The following is an 18,328-nucleotide window of genomic DNA, read 5'->3' as shown; positions in this document are numbered from 1 at the left end:
AACACGTAATTTTCATACCTCCCACCACTCCATGCTCAATCACTCTTATATAGATATATATAGTATGGATATAAGAAAAAAAATTACTTTTATATAAAAAAAATAAAAAAATATTTTACAAAAAGTTACTTTTAGGTAAAAAATTCGAAGAAAAAAGAATTAAAAAGAATTTTAATTTTTGTTGTCCACATTATAATTTTTTTTCAATTTATAATTCTTTTCTCTTAATAATTCTAAACAAAAACTTAGATTTGAGAATTTTTTCTGTGTAGTTTTACGTTAATAATAATATTTTTTCAATTTAGAATTTTTTTTAATTTTTTTCTTCAAATTTTTTATTATTAATCAGTATTTTTTTAATAGTTTGAGATAAAATTTAATTTTCTAGTAATAATTCAATATATAAAATGATGAAAAAAGAACATATTCACTTCGTGCATAGAGAAATTTTTTTTTTTCATACCACATAAATTTTTTGAGCAAAATGATATATTGAGAAAATTGTTGCGAAAAAAGAATAAATAGTAATAAAATAATTGATTTTTTTAAGAAAAAACTACGTATACGCATTTTTAACACATACGTTTAATCTTCGTTTAACTATTTTTGATATTTATTTAGATCATCTGATATCTCTACGATATAGTTCTCAAAATGAGTTTCGAGATAATGTAAAACATTTATTGATTCGACTATCGTACAATCGTCGACGAATTTTTAAAGTTAACTTGTTATCAAAAATTTCGAAATAGTAATAAAATAATTGATTTTTTTAAAGAAAAACAACTTATGCGTATTTTTTAATACATACGTTTAATGTCCGTTTAACTATTTTTTATATCTATTTAGATCATTCGATGTCTCTACGATATACTTCTCAAAATGAGTTTCGAGAGAATGTAAAACATTTATCGATTCAACTATCGTACAATCGTCGATGAATTTTCAAAGTTAGCTTGTTATCGAAAATTTCGAAATATAGTTTGAAAATGCCTTCTTTGACGTCCCATAACATTTGCTATGATTGACCGTTTCACGCATCGTTAACGACCTGCAATACTATATCGCGAGTACTTCAAAATGATATTAAGAATGTAATATTTCGATTTCGTTTGATATCCCAAAAAAACATAAGTAAAAAAAAAATTATTTCTCTCTCCGTGCACGGAGAGCCATGGTCTCTGTGCACGTAGCCTTTGGGTCTCCGTACACGGAGTTCTTCCTTTTCCGTGCATGGAGACTAATGTCTCCTTGCACAGAGAGATTAATTTTTTTTTTGCTTGTAATTTTACGTTATAATTTTTTGTAATTTAAAATTCTCTTTAATTCTTTTCTCTTCAAATTTTTTACTTACAAGAAATATGTTGTAAAAAAAATTCTGTAGCATATTATCTATATCTTTTTTTAAATATAAAAAAAGTGATTTTTTCTTATATCCTACTATATTTATCTATATCGGAGTGGAGGGGGAATGTAAATTGTGTGTTCCAGTAAATTTGGAAGTAGTATATAACAAAATAAAATATATATAAACCAAACGGCGTCGTTTTTAACCCCCAAATAAAACAAAACAAAACAAAACAAAACAAAAATGTTACAGTAAAGATTGATCAAAATATTGTTACTTTTTACAGTGTCCTCACATTCCCTTTTTATATGGTCGGGATTACCGTTCAAAACATAAATTTTGCATAATAATAATATTAATAATTTTAACAACAAGATGGCGAAGATTGGTCCATCGTGATGGACAAGGCAGAGTACGTGAGAAAGGGGTTAGCCAAGAAAAGGTTGCATCCCGATGCATTGCTTGAGCGTGTGGGTGTGTATGTGTTGTCAGTGTGGATAAGGCTTTTTCCAGTTCATTGGGACAATAAACAAACTTAGAAAGCCTCTCCCTGATTGCATTATCACAAAACATACACCACACCCTATCCAATCATCACTAACCTGTCTTGTCTACCAAAAGATCAATTAATCTACTTGATTGTAGTTTAAATTGATAAATTATAGAGTGATATATGATATTATGTAATTTATTATGTACAATTTGATGTACAATGACAATCTCTTTTTTCAAAATTTATTTTCAATCACATATTCCGTCATAGAATAAATTTATGTGTATTTTTTAACTATATATTTTCAAAAAATAAGAATTTCAAATCTCCTTTCCCCCAAAAAATAGAGGTCAAACTTAAAAAGGAGAAATTACACCATTTCTATCAATATATTGCAATTTCTAGTCATGATCAATCAACATAAATTAAAAGCAAGTTTGAAAGTTATTTATAATCAAATTAACCTCCTGTTGGATTTCAATTTTTTCAAATTCATTTTTAACTATGAGTTTTATATGTCCTACAATTTTATAAAATTTTTAACAACATATTCATCAAATTTTATCAAAATCTACTAAAAATCACATTTTTAGCCAAATTAAATAGGGATTTGAATGGTAGATTTGGAGGTCCAATTTATAGAGATTGAATGGTTGTTGGAAAGACACAACCCAAAAATCAAATTGTTTCCAAACAGTCATACCTGTTTTGAAAACACTCGCTTACCGCTAGAGGGATTTTTTCCAATAGTCGACCGCTCACTGTTGTGAAAATTGATGGAAAGCAATATTCTTTATTGCAGTAAACAAAATGACAATACAATCTTACCTGAAAACTGATACAAACTTGAAAAGATCAAGAAATGGAATATGAAATGAATATTAGATCAATGCAACAGTTGAACTCTTTGTCTTCAAGACGAATTTGCCCCGTACAGATGCCAATCGAAAGTGTTTATAATTTAAACACCTTCCAAACAAGTGTTTTATGTCTTGTGAATTGTGATTCTATAAATAGTTTAAATTATAAATAAATAAAAACGAAAGGTGAATAGTACTTCTAATTTTTTAAAAATATGAGGAAAAGAAATGAAGTTGAATATTTTCAAATATTTTTTATTAAAATGAGNGGTGAATAGTACTTCTAATTTTTTAAAAATATGAGGAAAAGAAATGAAGTTGAATATTTTCAAATATTTTTTATTAAAATGAGCCAAACAAATGTTAAAATATCACTAGAAAAATCATTAGGTCAATAATTCAAATCCCATGATTTTTTGGTAAAAGAAAATTTAAAATTTGTAATTCATGCAGTGCCACGTGGAAGCACCGGGTTTGAAAGCACGACACCCAAGTCCTGCCTCTCCCCCACATACAAAAGCAACCATCATTCAATTTTATTAAACCCAGAAAGAATGTTTATTTTTTATTTTTTTATTTTTAAGGAATCGCTTTTTTGTTTTTATTATTATTTCCAGGACTCTATATATGGCTGCTGAGTTTAGGTGCTACACCACATGTGGTATTTCTTATCCTAACGTCCTTTTTGTTACTACTCAAAATCACAAACAGAAAAGAACTGCTTCAAACCATGAATATGGAAGAAAACTTTGTGAAATCAAAATTCAACCGGGTTTGTGTTTTCTGTGGGAGTAGTTCTGGTAAGAGAGAGTGCTATAAAGAGGCAGCAATTGAATTGGGGGAAGAACTGGTACCGGAAACTTGCCACTCTTGATTCTTTCACTGCATTTTCTTTTGGCACTCGTAAAATTTATGTTTGTTTCTTCTGTTTTTTGAGGCAACTTCTGTATTTTTGCATGAAGGTGGCAAGAAAGCTGGATCTGGTTTATGGGGGAGGTAGTATTGGTTTAATGGGCTTGGTTTCTCAAGCCGTTCATAATGGAGGAGGACATGTTCTTGGGTATTTCTATAAGTTTTAGCGACTTGTTATTACATGAAAATCCTATATTTGCATCTATCCTTTTGTTTTCTGAACCTGGTTTTACTTCATCACAGAATCATACCAAGACCGCTCGTGGGAAAAGAGGTACCATATGAGTTTGTAAATGCTGACCGTAAGTTTGTAAAGATTTCGTTTTTCACCAGTGTCAAGTCTATGTTGGCTTTTGCAGAAAACTGGGGAGACTATTGGGGAGGTGAGAATGGTGGCTAATATGCACCAAAGGAAGGCTGAAATGGCTCGCCATTCTGATTGTTTCATAGCATTACCAGGTTTAAATGCTTGCATGAATATATTTTTTAGTTTTTAAGATTCTCAAGCTTAAAGGGTTCACGATTTCTCTTGGTTTAATGGGTTTTAAACAGGTGGATATGGTACTCTAGAGGAGTTGCTAGAGGTTATAACATGGGCGCAGCTGGGCATCCACGACAAGCCTGTGAAACTCAATGAAACCCTTTTTTCTCCTTCGAAACATGAGATGATTTCAAGTGAAGTCTGATAGAATTCATGTATATTTGCAGGTGGGTTTACTGAATGTTGATGGGTACTACGACTACCTCCTCAACTTCATTGACAAAGCAGTGGATGATGGGTTCATAAAGCCTTCTCAGCGTCACATCTTTGTCTCTGCCCCCAATGCCAAAGAGCTCGTTCAGAAACTGGAGGTGTATTTTCACATAAATAGCAAAGACAATATCTTGATCTTTAAAGAAATAATCTTCACACTTTACCATCTGGACGCAATAAATAAACCTTTTTGTGGGTAGTGCTGATTTCTGTATTATTTTACTCAATATAGGAGTACGTGGCAGTGCAAGATGAAGTGGTTGTCAATTTAAAGTGGGAGCAGCCATCAGCAACACCACCACCACCATCTCCACCGCCACCAAATCAAGTGGGTTTTAAAGCCTTGCAGCAGACTAAAATAGGAGTTGCTCTATGAAGAATGGGCATTCTCAGTCACTACTTTTGGGTGTGGTTTACTAATTACTGACCTATACCATAATGGTATGTACCACTTAAACAAGAAGAGGCCAGATGGGATTAGATTATAGTAGTTTCTTCTTGTATTTTTTGGAAAGTGAATATAAAATTTGCGTATGTGATCTGACTTTGAATATGTTAGTATTTTAGTGTCAGATGCTGTAGGAAGGAACAAAAGGAATACAACAAACTAGTGGGCATGGCATCAGCTTTATTCAGTATATACCAGCATGCATGCATTACTTGACTAATTTGTAGTCTTCCTTTTTCAATGTTTTTGAATCTTGAGCCAGTGTTTAAGGAACCACCAATCAAACAAGATCATTTTATCTTTAGAATTCTTGAATTTAACCTCGTCATCATTCTTCTACAATGCAACTTAAGAGAGAAAAATGAAACCAATATTTCACATCTGTTAACGAGGTTTAGCTTGTAACATCGGACCCAAGTGACAATATCTACCATCTTGTACGAGCCATCACCTTATGGGTGGTTCAGTGATAATTCGGCTTCTTAAGGTCTACTCCCTTGTGGAGAAATAGTGCAAGACTGATGATATTCATCAAGAAGAGCACAAGCTTTGAAGTTCAAGTGAAAGTTGTAGGCACGTTTTATGTAAATTAGCTTTTCCAATCAAACATTCTTGATTTTTCTCGAAAATATCAAATAGTTTGAGTCCCATCTGTTTCAAGTGACTCATAAGCAGATCACTCGAACATCTTTATTAGAGAGGAGTGAAAGAAAATCCCCACCCACGTTGTTAAATCCATTTGATTCTGTGCCTTTGCCTTCACATGAAACTTTCTTCGCGTGCACCAGCTTGGATACCTAAGATCATCCTGCATCCACTCTGTCTGAGATTGCTCCTTAATCCACGTCATGTACGAGTTTCGTGTTCCTTCTCCAAGGTGTGAACATCGTGTTTGTTTTTGACAGTCTTTTAGGGACTTTTGGGTCATCTTCCCTCAGCCTTTTTCTACAGCCTTTTTCTACCTCCTGTTGAGAACAGACAAACAAGCTATCGTACAATTTGCTTTTGTATGCGATAGAAAAATAGCTTGATAAATCCGATCGAGATTTCATTAAAAATCCATTTCTCTTGGCATTATTGTGAAATGATTCGTTGAATGTGAGGCAATAAAATCAAATCATCAATGGTATCATACAAGTCTTGAAGGGCACTTAGCCTATTAGTCATTGAAGACAATGATGAGGTAATCTTGAAATATCTCACTCTACACAAATGCCCGTCTATTTAAGAAATGACAGGATACAGAGGCAATTTAGGGCCTGAAAAAATAAAATGATTTAGAGCATGAAAAAATGTGGATTTTTTGTAATATATATACTACCCCTAGCATAAACTTTTATCAGTCCAATCCTGGCTCCTGGGCTGCCATTTTAATCCTTTTCTTCTTGTAAATGACTCATATATTTTATATAATTGAAGCCACTTGCAGGATGTCATCAAATTTCACTAGTTCATTTCCACGAAATTTGCAAAAAATGAGTGCACAATTTTATTCAAATACTGTCTAAAATTGAAGAGCAAACCACCATTTCTAATCTCAGTACATGTATAGTTTACTAACAGCGAAAACCTCCCAAGGTTCATTAACAAAGATGACGAGTATCAGGAAAACACAAGGATCTTATTGACATAAAAAGTATTACTTCAAATAGACTGCATAAGGACTAAATGGACACTGCACATTGATGTTTCAAGGAACGTGAAATCATCACTGATATATGAAACTGCAGATGCTTTCCACTGATCCCCCAATGAGAGATTGCCAGACTTCGCAGAAGCAGGATTCACTCATGACTTATCAGCAACCTGCATATTCAAATTAAAATAAGTTGCTTACCAGCTACCTCCATCATAGGATATTACGAATAAGAATATTCCACAAAAATGGCCAATACGATCAAAAAAGAAACATGAACTAATCACGCGAAAGATCTAACTGCAATTAATGCGTTTTAGAAAGGATACTAGCACTACCCCTTTAAACAACACAAAAGCAAGGAAAAACCTCTATTCGTATGGGAATAACTTCTTTACATTTCTACACAAAGATAACATTACTTCTGATTTTTACAAATTATCTCAGAATGAAGATTTTGCACTCTACACGTGCTGGAAAAAAATATTCCCCAAGACTGCAAAGAGAGACCATCTAAGATCAACTTAAGAACAAGAAAAACAGAGTCCGTAATGTAAGGATTCCACAGATGTATAATATTTCGTACCCAGACACTATGAAAAACTATCCAGAAGAATGGTAGAGCAGAAAAAATAAATCTCTCTATTAACTTGCTATGTCAACCATTATACTTCCGTCATTACAAGAACATGTGAAGTAATGCAATGATATAACTTGGCATGTCAGATAGATAAAAACCTCTTCTTCCTGAAAGAAAAAAATGTTCTTAACAGTTAAATCAAGTTCATATAACATGGAAAATCTTCTCATTTTCTTCACCATTCATCACCGGCATATGTTAACAGATGATTCAGATGTTGGAATGGTTTTTATCATTCGAAATCTTGCCTCTAGGGCATCCAAATAAGTATTATAAAATACATAGACCCACCAGGATGGGCAAAAATGACTGGTGAAACCAACAATCTTGCACCATAATTAGCATTTAGAATCCCCATCCAACATTAACAATGGATCCTCACCAGTTTATGTCAACAGCCAAAGCATGTATTCATAGAACAGGATGGCCCAAATATTGCCAGTATTCAGTAATGAACCAAGCAGTAATCACATTTTTTCTTCTTTTTTTTAACACTATGGGAGCAGAGACGGGAAGAAATAAAGTCAAACATTAAATCGTGACATCATAATCATGTCTAAATTGCCCAAGGATAATTACAAAAAGAAAAAAAAAAAAAAAAAAAGGAATATTACATTAATGGATTTATTATTATGCCTTTGGTGGGGAATAAAAATGTCAAAGCCAACAATTAATTTTAACCACATATTTCATTCATCCTAAAATTTTAACCATACATCAACTTTTTTCAAAATCTACTAAAAATTTGATTTTTAGCTACACCAAACAGGGTCTATGTAAACCTTCCATTTCACAATGCATCTAAAAGACCTCTTACGATAATCATGAAGAAAAACAAAGTGCACCAGAATATTGCCGCACCCAGTCACCAAAACCCATTCAAAAGTCAACCCACTGGAAAAGAAGACTTGCGAACTGAGTTTGGCATGGAAAATAACACACAAGAAACCTCATTGGTTGCAATCTGTCATGCTCCAGCAAGTATGGTGGTTGAGGAGGAAATTTTGTATTGGAACAGAAAACAACAAAGGAAAATTATTATGCATTTTATAATCTTGAGCACCGCAAGTTGCAGTTTTTATTTGCGCCTCAGTCCACCGCAATGCAACAATCAAACAAGAGACAGAGACCCTACAGTACACTCAGTGATAGACAGAGCTAAAGCTGCCACCCATTATGATTCAACATGAACACCAGACAAAGATCAATAGCCACGCTGCAACTCCGGTAACTAATCAAAATATAATAACCAATATACATACTGTTGACACCGATAGTATGAAGTATTTTCCATCATATATCCTAAAGGAGTAATCTTTGCATTTCTGTACACGAATACAGCTGAAATTTTTATCCATCTTTTACCAAGTACTGTATGGTTCATTTCTGCTTTTGTTTTATGACAAAGCGACAAGACTAAATCCACCAATTTGCATTAAACATGTATATCTGTCAAGACTAGGTTATGCAGCCAGAACTGTTCACCACAAAAACTCCATATATATTTATCTTTTCATTATATTTGGATTTTGGAGTGACAGTGGAGGAATTACATGGTTGATATTACACTTCTTATCTAGGTTCAATTGAAAATAAAAAATCCACCTGGGTTTCAAGTCAAACTAGGTTTGCCTAAACTAGGCTGCCAATGAGTACTCTATCAATGAAATGTAAAGGTCATAGTTGTGGAACTAAACCACTCATAAGAGGTTCATTATCATATTAAACAGAACTAGGTTTTTACCTGGTTAAGTGGATTGTCGGGAGATTTCTTCCACAGCTTCCAAATCAAATCTTTGTATTGCGTGTGTGTGAGACCTGGCTTCTCTTCCTTCAACCTTGGAAGCTCAGCTTCTTCAAAAGCCTACAAACATATATATTAAGCAAACAAGGTCAAGCATCATTGCAAAAGTTCTCTTGAAGGGCTAAAAGGCAAACTATATGCACGTTCAACATGTGAAGGTTTTCCAACATATAAAAATTTGAGCAAAAATGTCCTCAAAATGTCGAGACAAATTTATAACACAAAGACCAATAATGCTTCAAAGAAGGAAAACTTTCAAAACTTTTAACGCATGGAAAAGTAAGAAATTTAGGCCAAAATGGAAGGTATCCATCATGAAAGATACCTACAACATGATTTAAGATTAATCACCTTCCTATGACATAAATAAATTATTGATTAATTGCTTTCCACTTTCTTATTTTTTCCCCCTTTTCCCAAACGCCATCATTCATTGGGAAGATGAAGAAGGTAAAGCCCCTGGGCAACAGAGAGAGGTGAAAATATAAAGAAAAAGCTTCCCCTCTTCTCCAGTAAGAGCAATTTTCAGAGGAACAGATGAAGTTCATCACATTCCTATTGTCACGCCTCACAAAAGAGTTCTTCTCTGAACGGAATTTCTAGCAGATTAATTGCTGAAGAGTTCTACGAAGTCTTTCACAATTTCCGTCAATTCAGAAACTCATCTTTAAAAACATATGTATTCTTCTTAAATAATATCAAAATACCAACTAATCTATTGGAATAAAATTTTTATCGGAAAACAGAGAAATGAAGAATGGATTTGTACCTTAAAAGAAGCCTTGAGCCGCCTCTCAGGGTGCCTATCAGGGGGCAAATTATCCGTAACTGCCATCTGTGCGATCGCATCTTCCACCGTCCTGGCCTCGATAATTGAGTCATCGCGATTAGTGTTCGCGACAAGCACCATCCTTTCATACTCTTCCTCGGCAGCGGTCCGGCTCTGCTTGCGCTTCTCCTCCTCGATCCGCTTCTGCATAGCCGCCTGATCCTGCTCCCTCCGCAGTTGCAGCTCGGCCTCCGTCACCTTCGGCACGGGGATGGACACCCGGTTCGCCTTTTTATCAACCTTTTTCATGTTCTTCTCGAGCTCCTTCTGTTCCTGTTCAGCCAAACGGCGCGCCTCAGCCTTTTTAGCGGCGAGCTCAGCTTTCTTCTCGGCCTCCTCCTCGCGCTTCTTGGCGGCGCGCGACTTAGCCCCTTCGGCTTCGCGCCAGTACTGATCTTCCTTCTCTCGGCTTTCGCGATCCTTGCGCTCGGCTTCAGTGGCGTTCCTCCGAGCCCTAGCTTCCTCCGCTTTGCTGTTAACTCCCATCTTTTTCGGCATCTTCACAAGCTATTTTCTGTGTAATTCGATTGAATTTACTTTCGAAAACTGTTTATGTACAAAAAGTGAACCGCCACCGACCAACCAAATCCAGGCGAACGAGAAGGAGATGGAATAATTCGGGGATAAGAAAGAACATGGGCCGGTTGTCATATTCAATGAGCCCAAAATAAGTTGGGGGCCGTTTGGCCGAATATGGCTTGCATGGATAGGATAACAGTGCCAATAGGGTGGTATATGGGTTGACCCATTCGGGGGTTCAACTAAACGGAAAAATTTGTAAATACATCATTTGAAAATATTATTTCAGGTTTTACTAGGTAACGTAAAATACTATCTTGATTATGAAATATATTAAAAATTAACTTCCAATAATAGAACCCAAAAAAGAAAATCAAATCAATAATATTAAAAAATTATCTTGTAACTGAAACGTTTTAATACTCCATCCTTCACGCCTCCCATTTAGCACCTCTTTCTAAAAATGAAAAACAATTCAAAAATATGACTTGGCTGAAGAAGAAGAAGAAGAAAGGCTTCTGTTGATTGACAGTACCCTTTTCCTATTGGGGAACCTTTCATAGTTAATAGATTGGCCATGGGGATATCTTTATTGGATGATTGCTGCACTCGACGGGATCATAGAAATCACCGTATCTACAACAAAAAATCTACATCTCGAAGTAGATAATTCCCACTCTTAATCAGTATATTTACAGTAATGTCTCAGATTTGGAATATGTTTTTCGTCTAATTTATATCTCACTCGTACATATGGAAAAAATTACGAGGATTTGTTTATATACACAAACTTTTGTTGAATTATTAGAAGAAAACAAAAGCAAAAAATAAAAAAAGATTACCTCGAAATTATTCTAAACATTACGCAAGTTTGGTGATAGATTTTAGAGTTTGAATGTCATACATTGTTCTTGTGATATGTCTCCATGTCTAAATACTACGCAACTTGTGAAATCTATAAAATTCGAATACATGGTTTGAAATCCTTGATATTAGAATGTGTTGACATGTGTTTTAATTTCTGATATGTCGCAAACTCACAATGGAAATTCTCTTGCATATTGACCAATACCATACGCGTGTTTTAGATACATAGTAGATGATGATACCAATATTGATATACTCGAGGACTTTATACGTGCTCCACTCACCTTTTTGCCATATATCCTCGGGTATTCTTGGTCCTCGAGGAAAACTCAAACGAGTATTGATATCACCCCATGGTCTTCGAGAATAAGTCCTCGAGACATATTCCATTGATAGATCTTCTAGACCTATGTGCCTAATAAACGAACACCTAAACACCTAAGAACTCTACATCAACTCTTACACCACTTATCTGACAATTCCACTACGAGTAGGACATTCCTTACAAACAGGATTCCATTGGATAAAAACATCCAACCAGTACAATCCTACTAGGAGTACACTTCCTTCCTCTATAAATATGGAGCCTTGGACCATCATTCAGGTACGTTTTTTCATTGTTCTCCAACTTATAGTCTCACGCATATAATTCCCTTTCTGACTTAAGTATCGGAGGGGCGACGAGAACACACCTCGTTGTCTTTGTTTCAGGTACCGAAAGACTATGATCGTGATCAACTCGAATCATCAAGCTCGAAAAATCTGCAGGTACGATTTTTGGCATTGGCGTCGTCTGTGGGAAACGCTACCAAAAGCCATGGTTAACACACGGTCAGGTCTTACTCCCCCAAGCTCATCCGCTCCCATCCCTCATCCTGCCGAAGATCAACTGGCTCCTGATGAAGAATCCTTGGGAGTGCTCGCACCTCTGCTAGCGGTCATTACAACCGAAGCCTTTGAAGAGTTCCGTCAGCAGGTGGCCACGCTTATACAACTGTTAAGTCAAAGAAATTCACATCCATCGTCAGTGCAGGCGGAGCATGGCAGTTTTATGGCTTATGCTCGAGCACGACCACCAAACCCCGCAAATGGCTAGTAGGAACCTCGGGTATTCATAATATGGCCTCGGGCTCGAGATCGGTCGCCATGAATTCCGGTGAAATTGCCCGGATCATTCAAGAAGGAATTACAGCTGGCCTGCAACGTAATGCTCGGGGGCCAACAGGTTTCACCCCCAACACTCCATTCACGCCAGAGATATTGACATATCCCTTGCCCGACAAATTCAAATATCCTCGCATTAAAGAGTATGATGGGACGACCGACCCCATCAACCATCTCAATTTATACACTGATATCATGAACTTGCAAGTTGCGCCGGATCAGGTTATGTGCAAAGCCTTTCCACAAACGCTGACTAATGCTACTAGGGATTGGTTCTCAACATTGGAGCCCAACTCCATAGCCTCATTCTCAGATTTGGCTGATAAGTTCTCAGCCTTCTTTGCAAGTAGTAAGCGAATCAGGAAGATCGCGGCCTCTCTAATGCAATTTCTCCAGGGACCAACCGAAATCCTACGAGGATTTATGACAAGATTTAACAAGGAAAGAATTCAAATACCCGACCTCCATATCACAGCAGCTGTCTCCGCCCTCACTTACATCGTAAGATGTGAAGATTTCAAGATGTCTTTATCAAAGACCCTGCCGCAGACAGTGACCAAGCTCCTCACCCGAGCTAAAAAATACATTAATATGGAGGAAACACTAAATCCAAGGAGACCTGTTCCTTCCCATGAAAAGATCGAGAACAAGAGGCAACATGATCCCGTCCCCCGACATGAGGTTCCCTGGGATAAGCGCAGGAACATGGCGCCATCAGCACCTCTCACTCGGTTGAACACCTCTAAGACAAACATTTTGATGGAGGTTAAGGATATGAAAGAATTAAAGTTGCCTTCAAGGATGAAGTCGCCCCCTGACACAAGAGATAGGAGCAAGTATTGCGAATTTCACCGGGATCATGGACATACTACAGAAGATTGTCATGCTGTACAGCGAGAAATTGAAGCCCTTATCAAAAGAGGATTTTTAAATAATTACATTGGTCATGATAAACAGCCAAGGAATGACCGTGACAATCGGAAAGAGCCTGGGGCTGGAAGCAAGGCTCAACCCACTGCTGAAACCATTAATATTATTGTTGGGGGCATAGCATCCAGCGGAGACACAAGTAGTGGGCGAAAGCAATATGCTCGCCAACATGCTCATACCCCAAGAGAATCTAGTGATGAAGTTAAAGATATCACTTTTGGTGCAAGAGATTTGGAAGGAATATCATATCTTCATGACGATGCCTTGGTCGTTTCTGCGGTTGTGGCTAACTTCGAAATAAGGAGGATTCTTGTTGATAATGGGAGTGCCGCTAACAAACTGTCGCAAGAGGCTTTCACCAAAATGGGAATCTCTCCCAAATAGCTCAAAGTAGTAAAAACTCCCCTACAAGGATTAGGTGGTGGAGTCATTATCCTTGAAGGCATCGTCGAGCTCCCGCTTACATTAGGAACTAGTAGTACACAAGTGACGGAGATCACACCATTCCAAGCGATTAATACCCCGATGGCCTACAACATTATTCTGGGAAGACCCCTACTAAACAAGATCTAGGCTATTGTATCAACTTTCCACCTCGCCATGAAGTTCTCCATAGGTCATGGCATTGGAGTAGTTCGAGAAGACCAAACAGCGGCTAGATAGTGCTATGTTACAAGCATCTGAGGCACGAGTGCTGACGTCATGCAACTCGCAGATCTCGATCTCGAGCTCGAGCCAAGGGATAGATTGGCCCCCGTTGAGGAGTTGGAAGTGGTCGAGCTCGAGCACGAAAAAGTCGTTACTATTGGTAGGAACCTCAAGGCCAACCTCCGGGAGGAAGTCATCAATTATCTGTCCCGAGACATTGATGTTTTTGCATGGAAGGTGGAGGATATGTCAGGGATAAACCCAGAAGGGCAATCTGATGAAGTATCATCAAATGATTGTACAAGGAAGACGGAAGGTAGGTTTTAGAAAAAAGAAGGGAAACAAATGATAAATAAAGGAATTTTGGTCAAATAGGATTATTTTCTTGTCGGGACCTTTTACTTTTTTTCCTCATGTGGGAGTTAGCATTAATTCCCGTTTATCTACTTCTATCAATGTGGGGAGGAAAAAAACGTCTGTACTCAGCTACCAAATTTATTTTGTACACAGCGGGGGGTTCTGTTTTTCTTTTAATGGGAGTTCTGGGTATCGGTTTATATGGTTCTAATCCAATTTCCAAAAAAAAATCCCAATCGTGTCGAACTTTCCATTTTTGGAATAGAATAATTTTCCTTGGTTAACAATAATTGTTATTTTGCCAATATCTACGGGTTCCTTAATTTTCTTTCTTCCATATAGAGGAAATAGGGTAATTCGTTGGTATACTATATGTATATGTATTTTAGAACTTCTTATAACGACTTATGCATTCTGTTAGAGGAATACATAGAGTTGAACATAGTAAAATAAAAAATTGAAAGATTTCGTTGAAATTGTTCGTTTGGAAATTTCCCGAAAAGCTAATCATAGGTTCTTCTCTCTATCCCGATCATGATTTTCCTTGCCCAGAGGGAAAGGTACTTCCCTTTTGTTTTGGGCCGGTTGTGGGCGAAGAAGCCCATGCTTCCTTTGTTGAAATAAGGACAAATGGTTTGATTCGACATTTCCTAAGAATCGACTTAGTGAAATCTCCTATTTCATATATCGGAAAAAGGAATGATCCATCGGGTTCAGGACCTCCCTTATTTCTTTTCTATTGCAATTTCTGGATTATTATATGATGATTTTTGAACTTTCCATAAATAGAGAAGAAATAGAAAGAGATAGACTAGAAACGACATCTGTTATGTCAATAGTAGTAATTAGTAAAATAAAAAGACTTGTACAAACTATTGAAATAAATCCATCCCCTAGCTGTCCATAAACTCAATATCAGCCCAGGGGCCAGACCTGTTAAGCAAAGGAAGAGGTAGTTTGCGCTGGAAAGACTTGTTGTCATTCAGGAAGAAGTCGGCAAATTGTTGGGAGCGGGGTTCATAAGGGAAGTCCAATACCCCGATTGGCTCGCTAATGTTGTTCTAGTGAAAAAGGTCAGCGGTAAATGGAGGGTCTGCATTGACTTCACAGATCTTAATAAGGCGTGCCCAAAGGACAGCTACCCGCTACCAAGGATTGATAATCGGGTGGATAGCACATCCGGACATAAATTGTATAGTTTCTTAGATGCATTCTCAGGGTATCATCAAATCCTCATGGTCAAAGAAGACCAAGAGAAAACCTCATTCATGGCTGAGTCAGCCATCTATTGCTATAGCGTAATGCCATTTGGATTGAAAAATGCTTGGGCGACATATCAGAGGCTCATCAACAAAGTCTTCGCCGATCTGATAGGGAAGAATATCGAGGCCTATGTGGACGATATGGTTGTAAAGAGTAAGAGGGTGGAGGAACACATATCCGACCTAGAGGAGGTGTTTGTCACCCTACGAAAATATAAGATGAAGCTCAACCCGGAGAAGTGTGTATTCGACTTAGCTTCAGGAAAGTTTCTGAGTTTTATGATCACTCATCGGGGGATTGAGGCCAACCCCGACAAGATTCAAGCTCTGGCAGCAATGGAATCACCAAGGACCAAGAAAGGGGTTCAAAAGTTGACAAGCAGGGTAGCCGCCTTAAACAGGTTCATGTCCCAAGCAGTAGACAGGTGTTTCCCCTTCCTCAAAGCCCTCAGGGGTAATCATTGTTTTGAATGGAATGAGGAGTGCGAGAAGGCTTTTCAGGAGCTCAAGCAGACATTGGAATCTCCTCCGATCCTTACCAAACCCGAGCTCGGAGATACTCTGTATTTGTACTTAGCTGTATCTCAGAATGCAGTGAGCGGTGTCTTGGTGAAAGAGGTTAACATGGGCCAACAAGCCATTTATTACGTAAGCAAAGTACTACTTGATGCAGAAATAAGATACACTTTGGCAGAACAACTTGCCCTTGCACTGATAGTGGCAGCACGAAAACTCCGGCAATATTTTCAGTCACATTCTATTGTAGTGCTCACCAATCAGCCTCTAAAACACATTCTTTAGAAACCAGACGTTTCAGGAAGACTACTGAGGTGGGCAATTGAACTTGGAGAATTTGACATAGAATTCAAGCCCCGTCCTTCTATCAAAGCTCAGGCCTTAGCTGACTTCATTGCAGAACTCACCCTAAGGCCTCGGGGGCCAGATGATAGCTTGAGCTCGTCCACAAGCATGTGGCAAATTTTCATAGATGGAGCATCAAACTCCTCAGGCTCGGGTGCAGGGGTCATAATCATAAGCCCGGACGTGTTCATAAACATTCAGTGTGCACTCAGGTTCGAATTTGAAGCAACCAATAATGAAGCAGAGTATGAGGCCGTCATCATAGCCATGGAACTCGCCATTAATCTCGAGCTAGAAAATATCAAAATTTACAGTGATTCCCAGTTGGTGGTTGGATAAATTGAAGGGACGTTCGATAGGAAGGATGAGAAGATGAGCTTATACTGCTTGAAAGTACATGATCTCCAGAGAAAGTTCAGGAGTTGTGAAATTGTGAAAATTACCCAGGCTGAGAATTGTAAGGCCGATGCCTTGTCAAGATTGGTGTTCATGGGAATAGATGGGCTTGACAGAACAGTCCATGTTAGAATTGTAATCGAGCCAAGCGTTAATCAGACCGTAGGCATCATAGATATTGATAATGAGCCATCATGGATGGACCCAATAGTTTACTTCATAAAACATGACAATCTTCCAGAAGATCTTCGAGCAGCAAGAAGCATCTGGTCCAAAGCTCCGAGGTATTACATGATTGAAGAAGTTTTATTTCGCAGGAGCCTCACACTTCCGTACCTTAGGTGCCTTAGACCTTCCGAATCATCATAGGCCCTAGAAGAAGTTCATGAAGGAATATGTGGGAACCATCAAGGAGCTCGGGCATTAGCCTTCAAGCTCATAAGGTATGGATATTATTGACCAACCATGAAAAAAGACGCCCAGGAATATGTCAAGAAATGTGACAAGTGCCAAAGATTTAGCAATGCCATCCACAATCCCGCAGAGGACCTTACTAGCATCAGTTGCACAGCCCCATTTGAGCAGTGGGGAATTGACATCCTTGGTCCCTTTCCAATTACCAGGGGGCAATTGAAGTTTGTGGCTGTGGCTATGGCTGTGGCTGTAGAGTACTTCACTAAGTGGGTGTGGCTGTAGAGTACTTCAGAGCCTAAGTTGAGAGGTTTCATTTGGAGATCCATCATATGCAGGTTCGGGATACTGAAAGTCCTCATAACTGGTAATGGCAGGCAGCTTGACAATGCACAATTTAAAAACTTCTGTTCCAACCTAGGAATCGATCATCATCTGACGTCGATTTCCCATCCTCAAAGTAATGGCCTTGGCCGAAGTAACCAATCAGATTATATTACAAGACCTTTGTACAAGGATCGGAGAGGCAAGAGGTTCCTGGTCTGACGAGTTACCCTCCATACTTTGGACATATAGAACGTCCCACAAATCGCTACAGGGGAAACCCCCTTCATGTTGCCTTTCGGTATTGAAGCCACCTTCCTTATTGAAGTTAGGTTGCCTAGCCAAAGAAGACTTGAGCTCAAAGATGCAGGGCGCACCATTGAACACCTCGACCTCTTGGAAGAAGTTCGCAATCAGGCAGCTTTAAGAATGGCCTCTTACCAAGATAAAATAGCAAAGTATTTCAATAAAAAAGTGAGGACACGAAGATTCAGGGCCAGAGAACTTGTGTTAAGAAGGGCCGAAGCAGCAGGTCATGCTCCGGGCAAGCTAGGACCAGTTTGGGAAGGGCCCTTCGAAATCATACGACAGCTTCAAAGAGGTGTGTACAGTTTAAGGGATACATCAGAAAGATCACTTCCAAGACCATGGAACTCCGAAAATTTAAAAATATATTACAGGTAATCAATTTCCAGTAGTCAGGCCTACATGTTAAGGTTCATGTTTTCAATTCTCGGGCCTGCGTGCCAAGTCTTATTTTAAAAATATATTACAGGTAATCAATTTCCAGTAGTCAGGCCTACATGCTAAGGTTCATGTTTTCAATTCTCGGGCCTGCGTGCCAAGTCTTATTTTTGTTTGTCAA

The 18,328-nt window shown here is 37.8% G+C and overlaps 3 protein-coding genes across 3 annotated transcripts; 2 read left to right on the top strand and 1 right to left on the bottom strand.

The window, feature by feature from the left end:
• Positions 1-3,361: 3,361 nt before the first annotated feature.
• On the top strand, positions 3,362-5,119 carry LOC111381996 (cytokinin riboside 5'-monophosphate phosphoribohydrolase LOG5-like). Its single transcript, XM_023005851.1, has 7 exons — positions 3,362-3,551; positions 3,664-3,761; positions 3,857-3,887; positions 3,973-4,072; positions 4,166-4,236; positions 4,322-4,465; positions 4,600-5,119. Exons 1-7 carry the CDS (start codon positions 3,432-3,434, stop codon positions 4,741-4,743), a joined length of 708 nt encoding a protein of 235 aa, XP_022861619.1. The 5' UTR covers positions 3,362-3,431; the 3' UTR covers positions 4,744-5,119.
• Positions 5,120-6,280: 1,161 nt separating this feature from the next.
• Positions 6,281-10,347, bottom strand: LOC111381991 (coiled-coil domain-containing protein 124). The gene is made up of 3 exons (XM_023005846.1): positions 9,665-10,347; positions 8,836-8,955; positions 6,281-6,621 (listed from the first exon to the last, which is right to left on the bottom strand). The coding sequence occupies exons 1-3, from the start codon at positions 10,220-10,222 to the stop codon at positions 6,604-6,606; spliced, it is 696 nt and encodes a 231-aa protein (XP_022861614.1). The 5' UTR covers positions 10,223-10,347; the 3' UTR covers positions 6,281-6,603.
• Positions 10,348-12,256: 1,909 nt separating this feature from the next.
• LOC111381994 lies at positions 12,257-13,588 on the top strand. Its single transcript, XM_023005850.1, has 2 exons — positions 12,257-12,496; positions 12,563-13,588. The coding sequence occupies exons 1-2, from the start codon at positions 12,257-12,259 to the stop codon at positions 13,586-13,588; spliced, it is 1,266 nt and encodes a 421-aa protein (XP_022861618.1).
• The last annotated feature ends 4,740 nt before the right edge of the window (positions 13,589-18,328 follow it).

Source organism: Olea europaea, unplaced genomic scaffold (genome assembly GCF_002742605.1).
Source record: "Olea europaea var. sylvestris unplaced genomic scaffold, O_europaea_v1 scaffold2414, whole genome shotgun sequence".
Classification (NCBI taxonomy): domain Eukaryota; kingdom Viridiplantae; phylum Streptophyta; class Magnoliopsida; order Lamiales; family Oleaceae; genus Olea; species Olea europaea.
The sequence above is the reverse complement of the archived record's forward strand: the minus strand, read 5'-3'. Positions and strand labels throughout refer to the sequence as shown.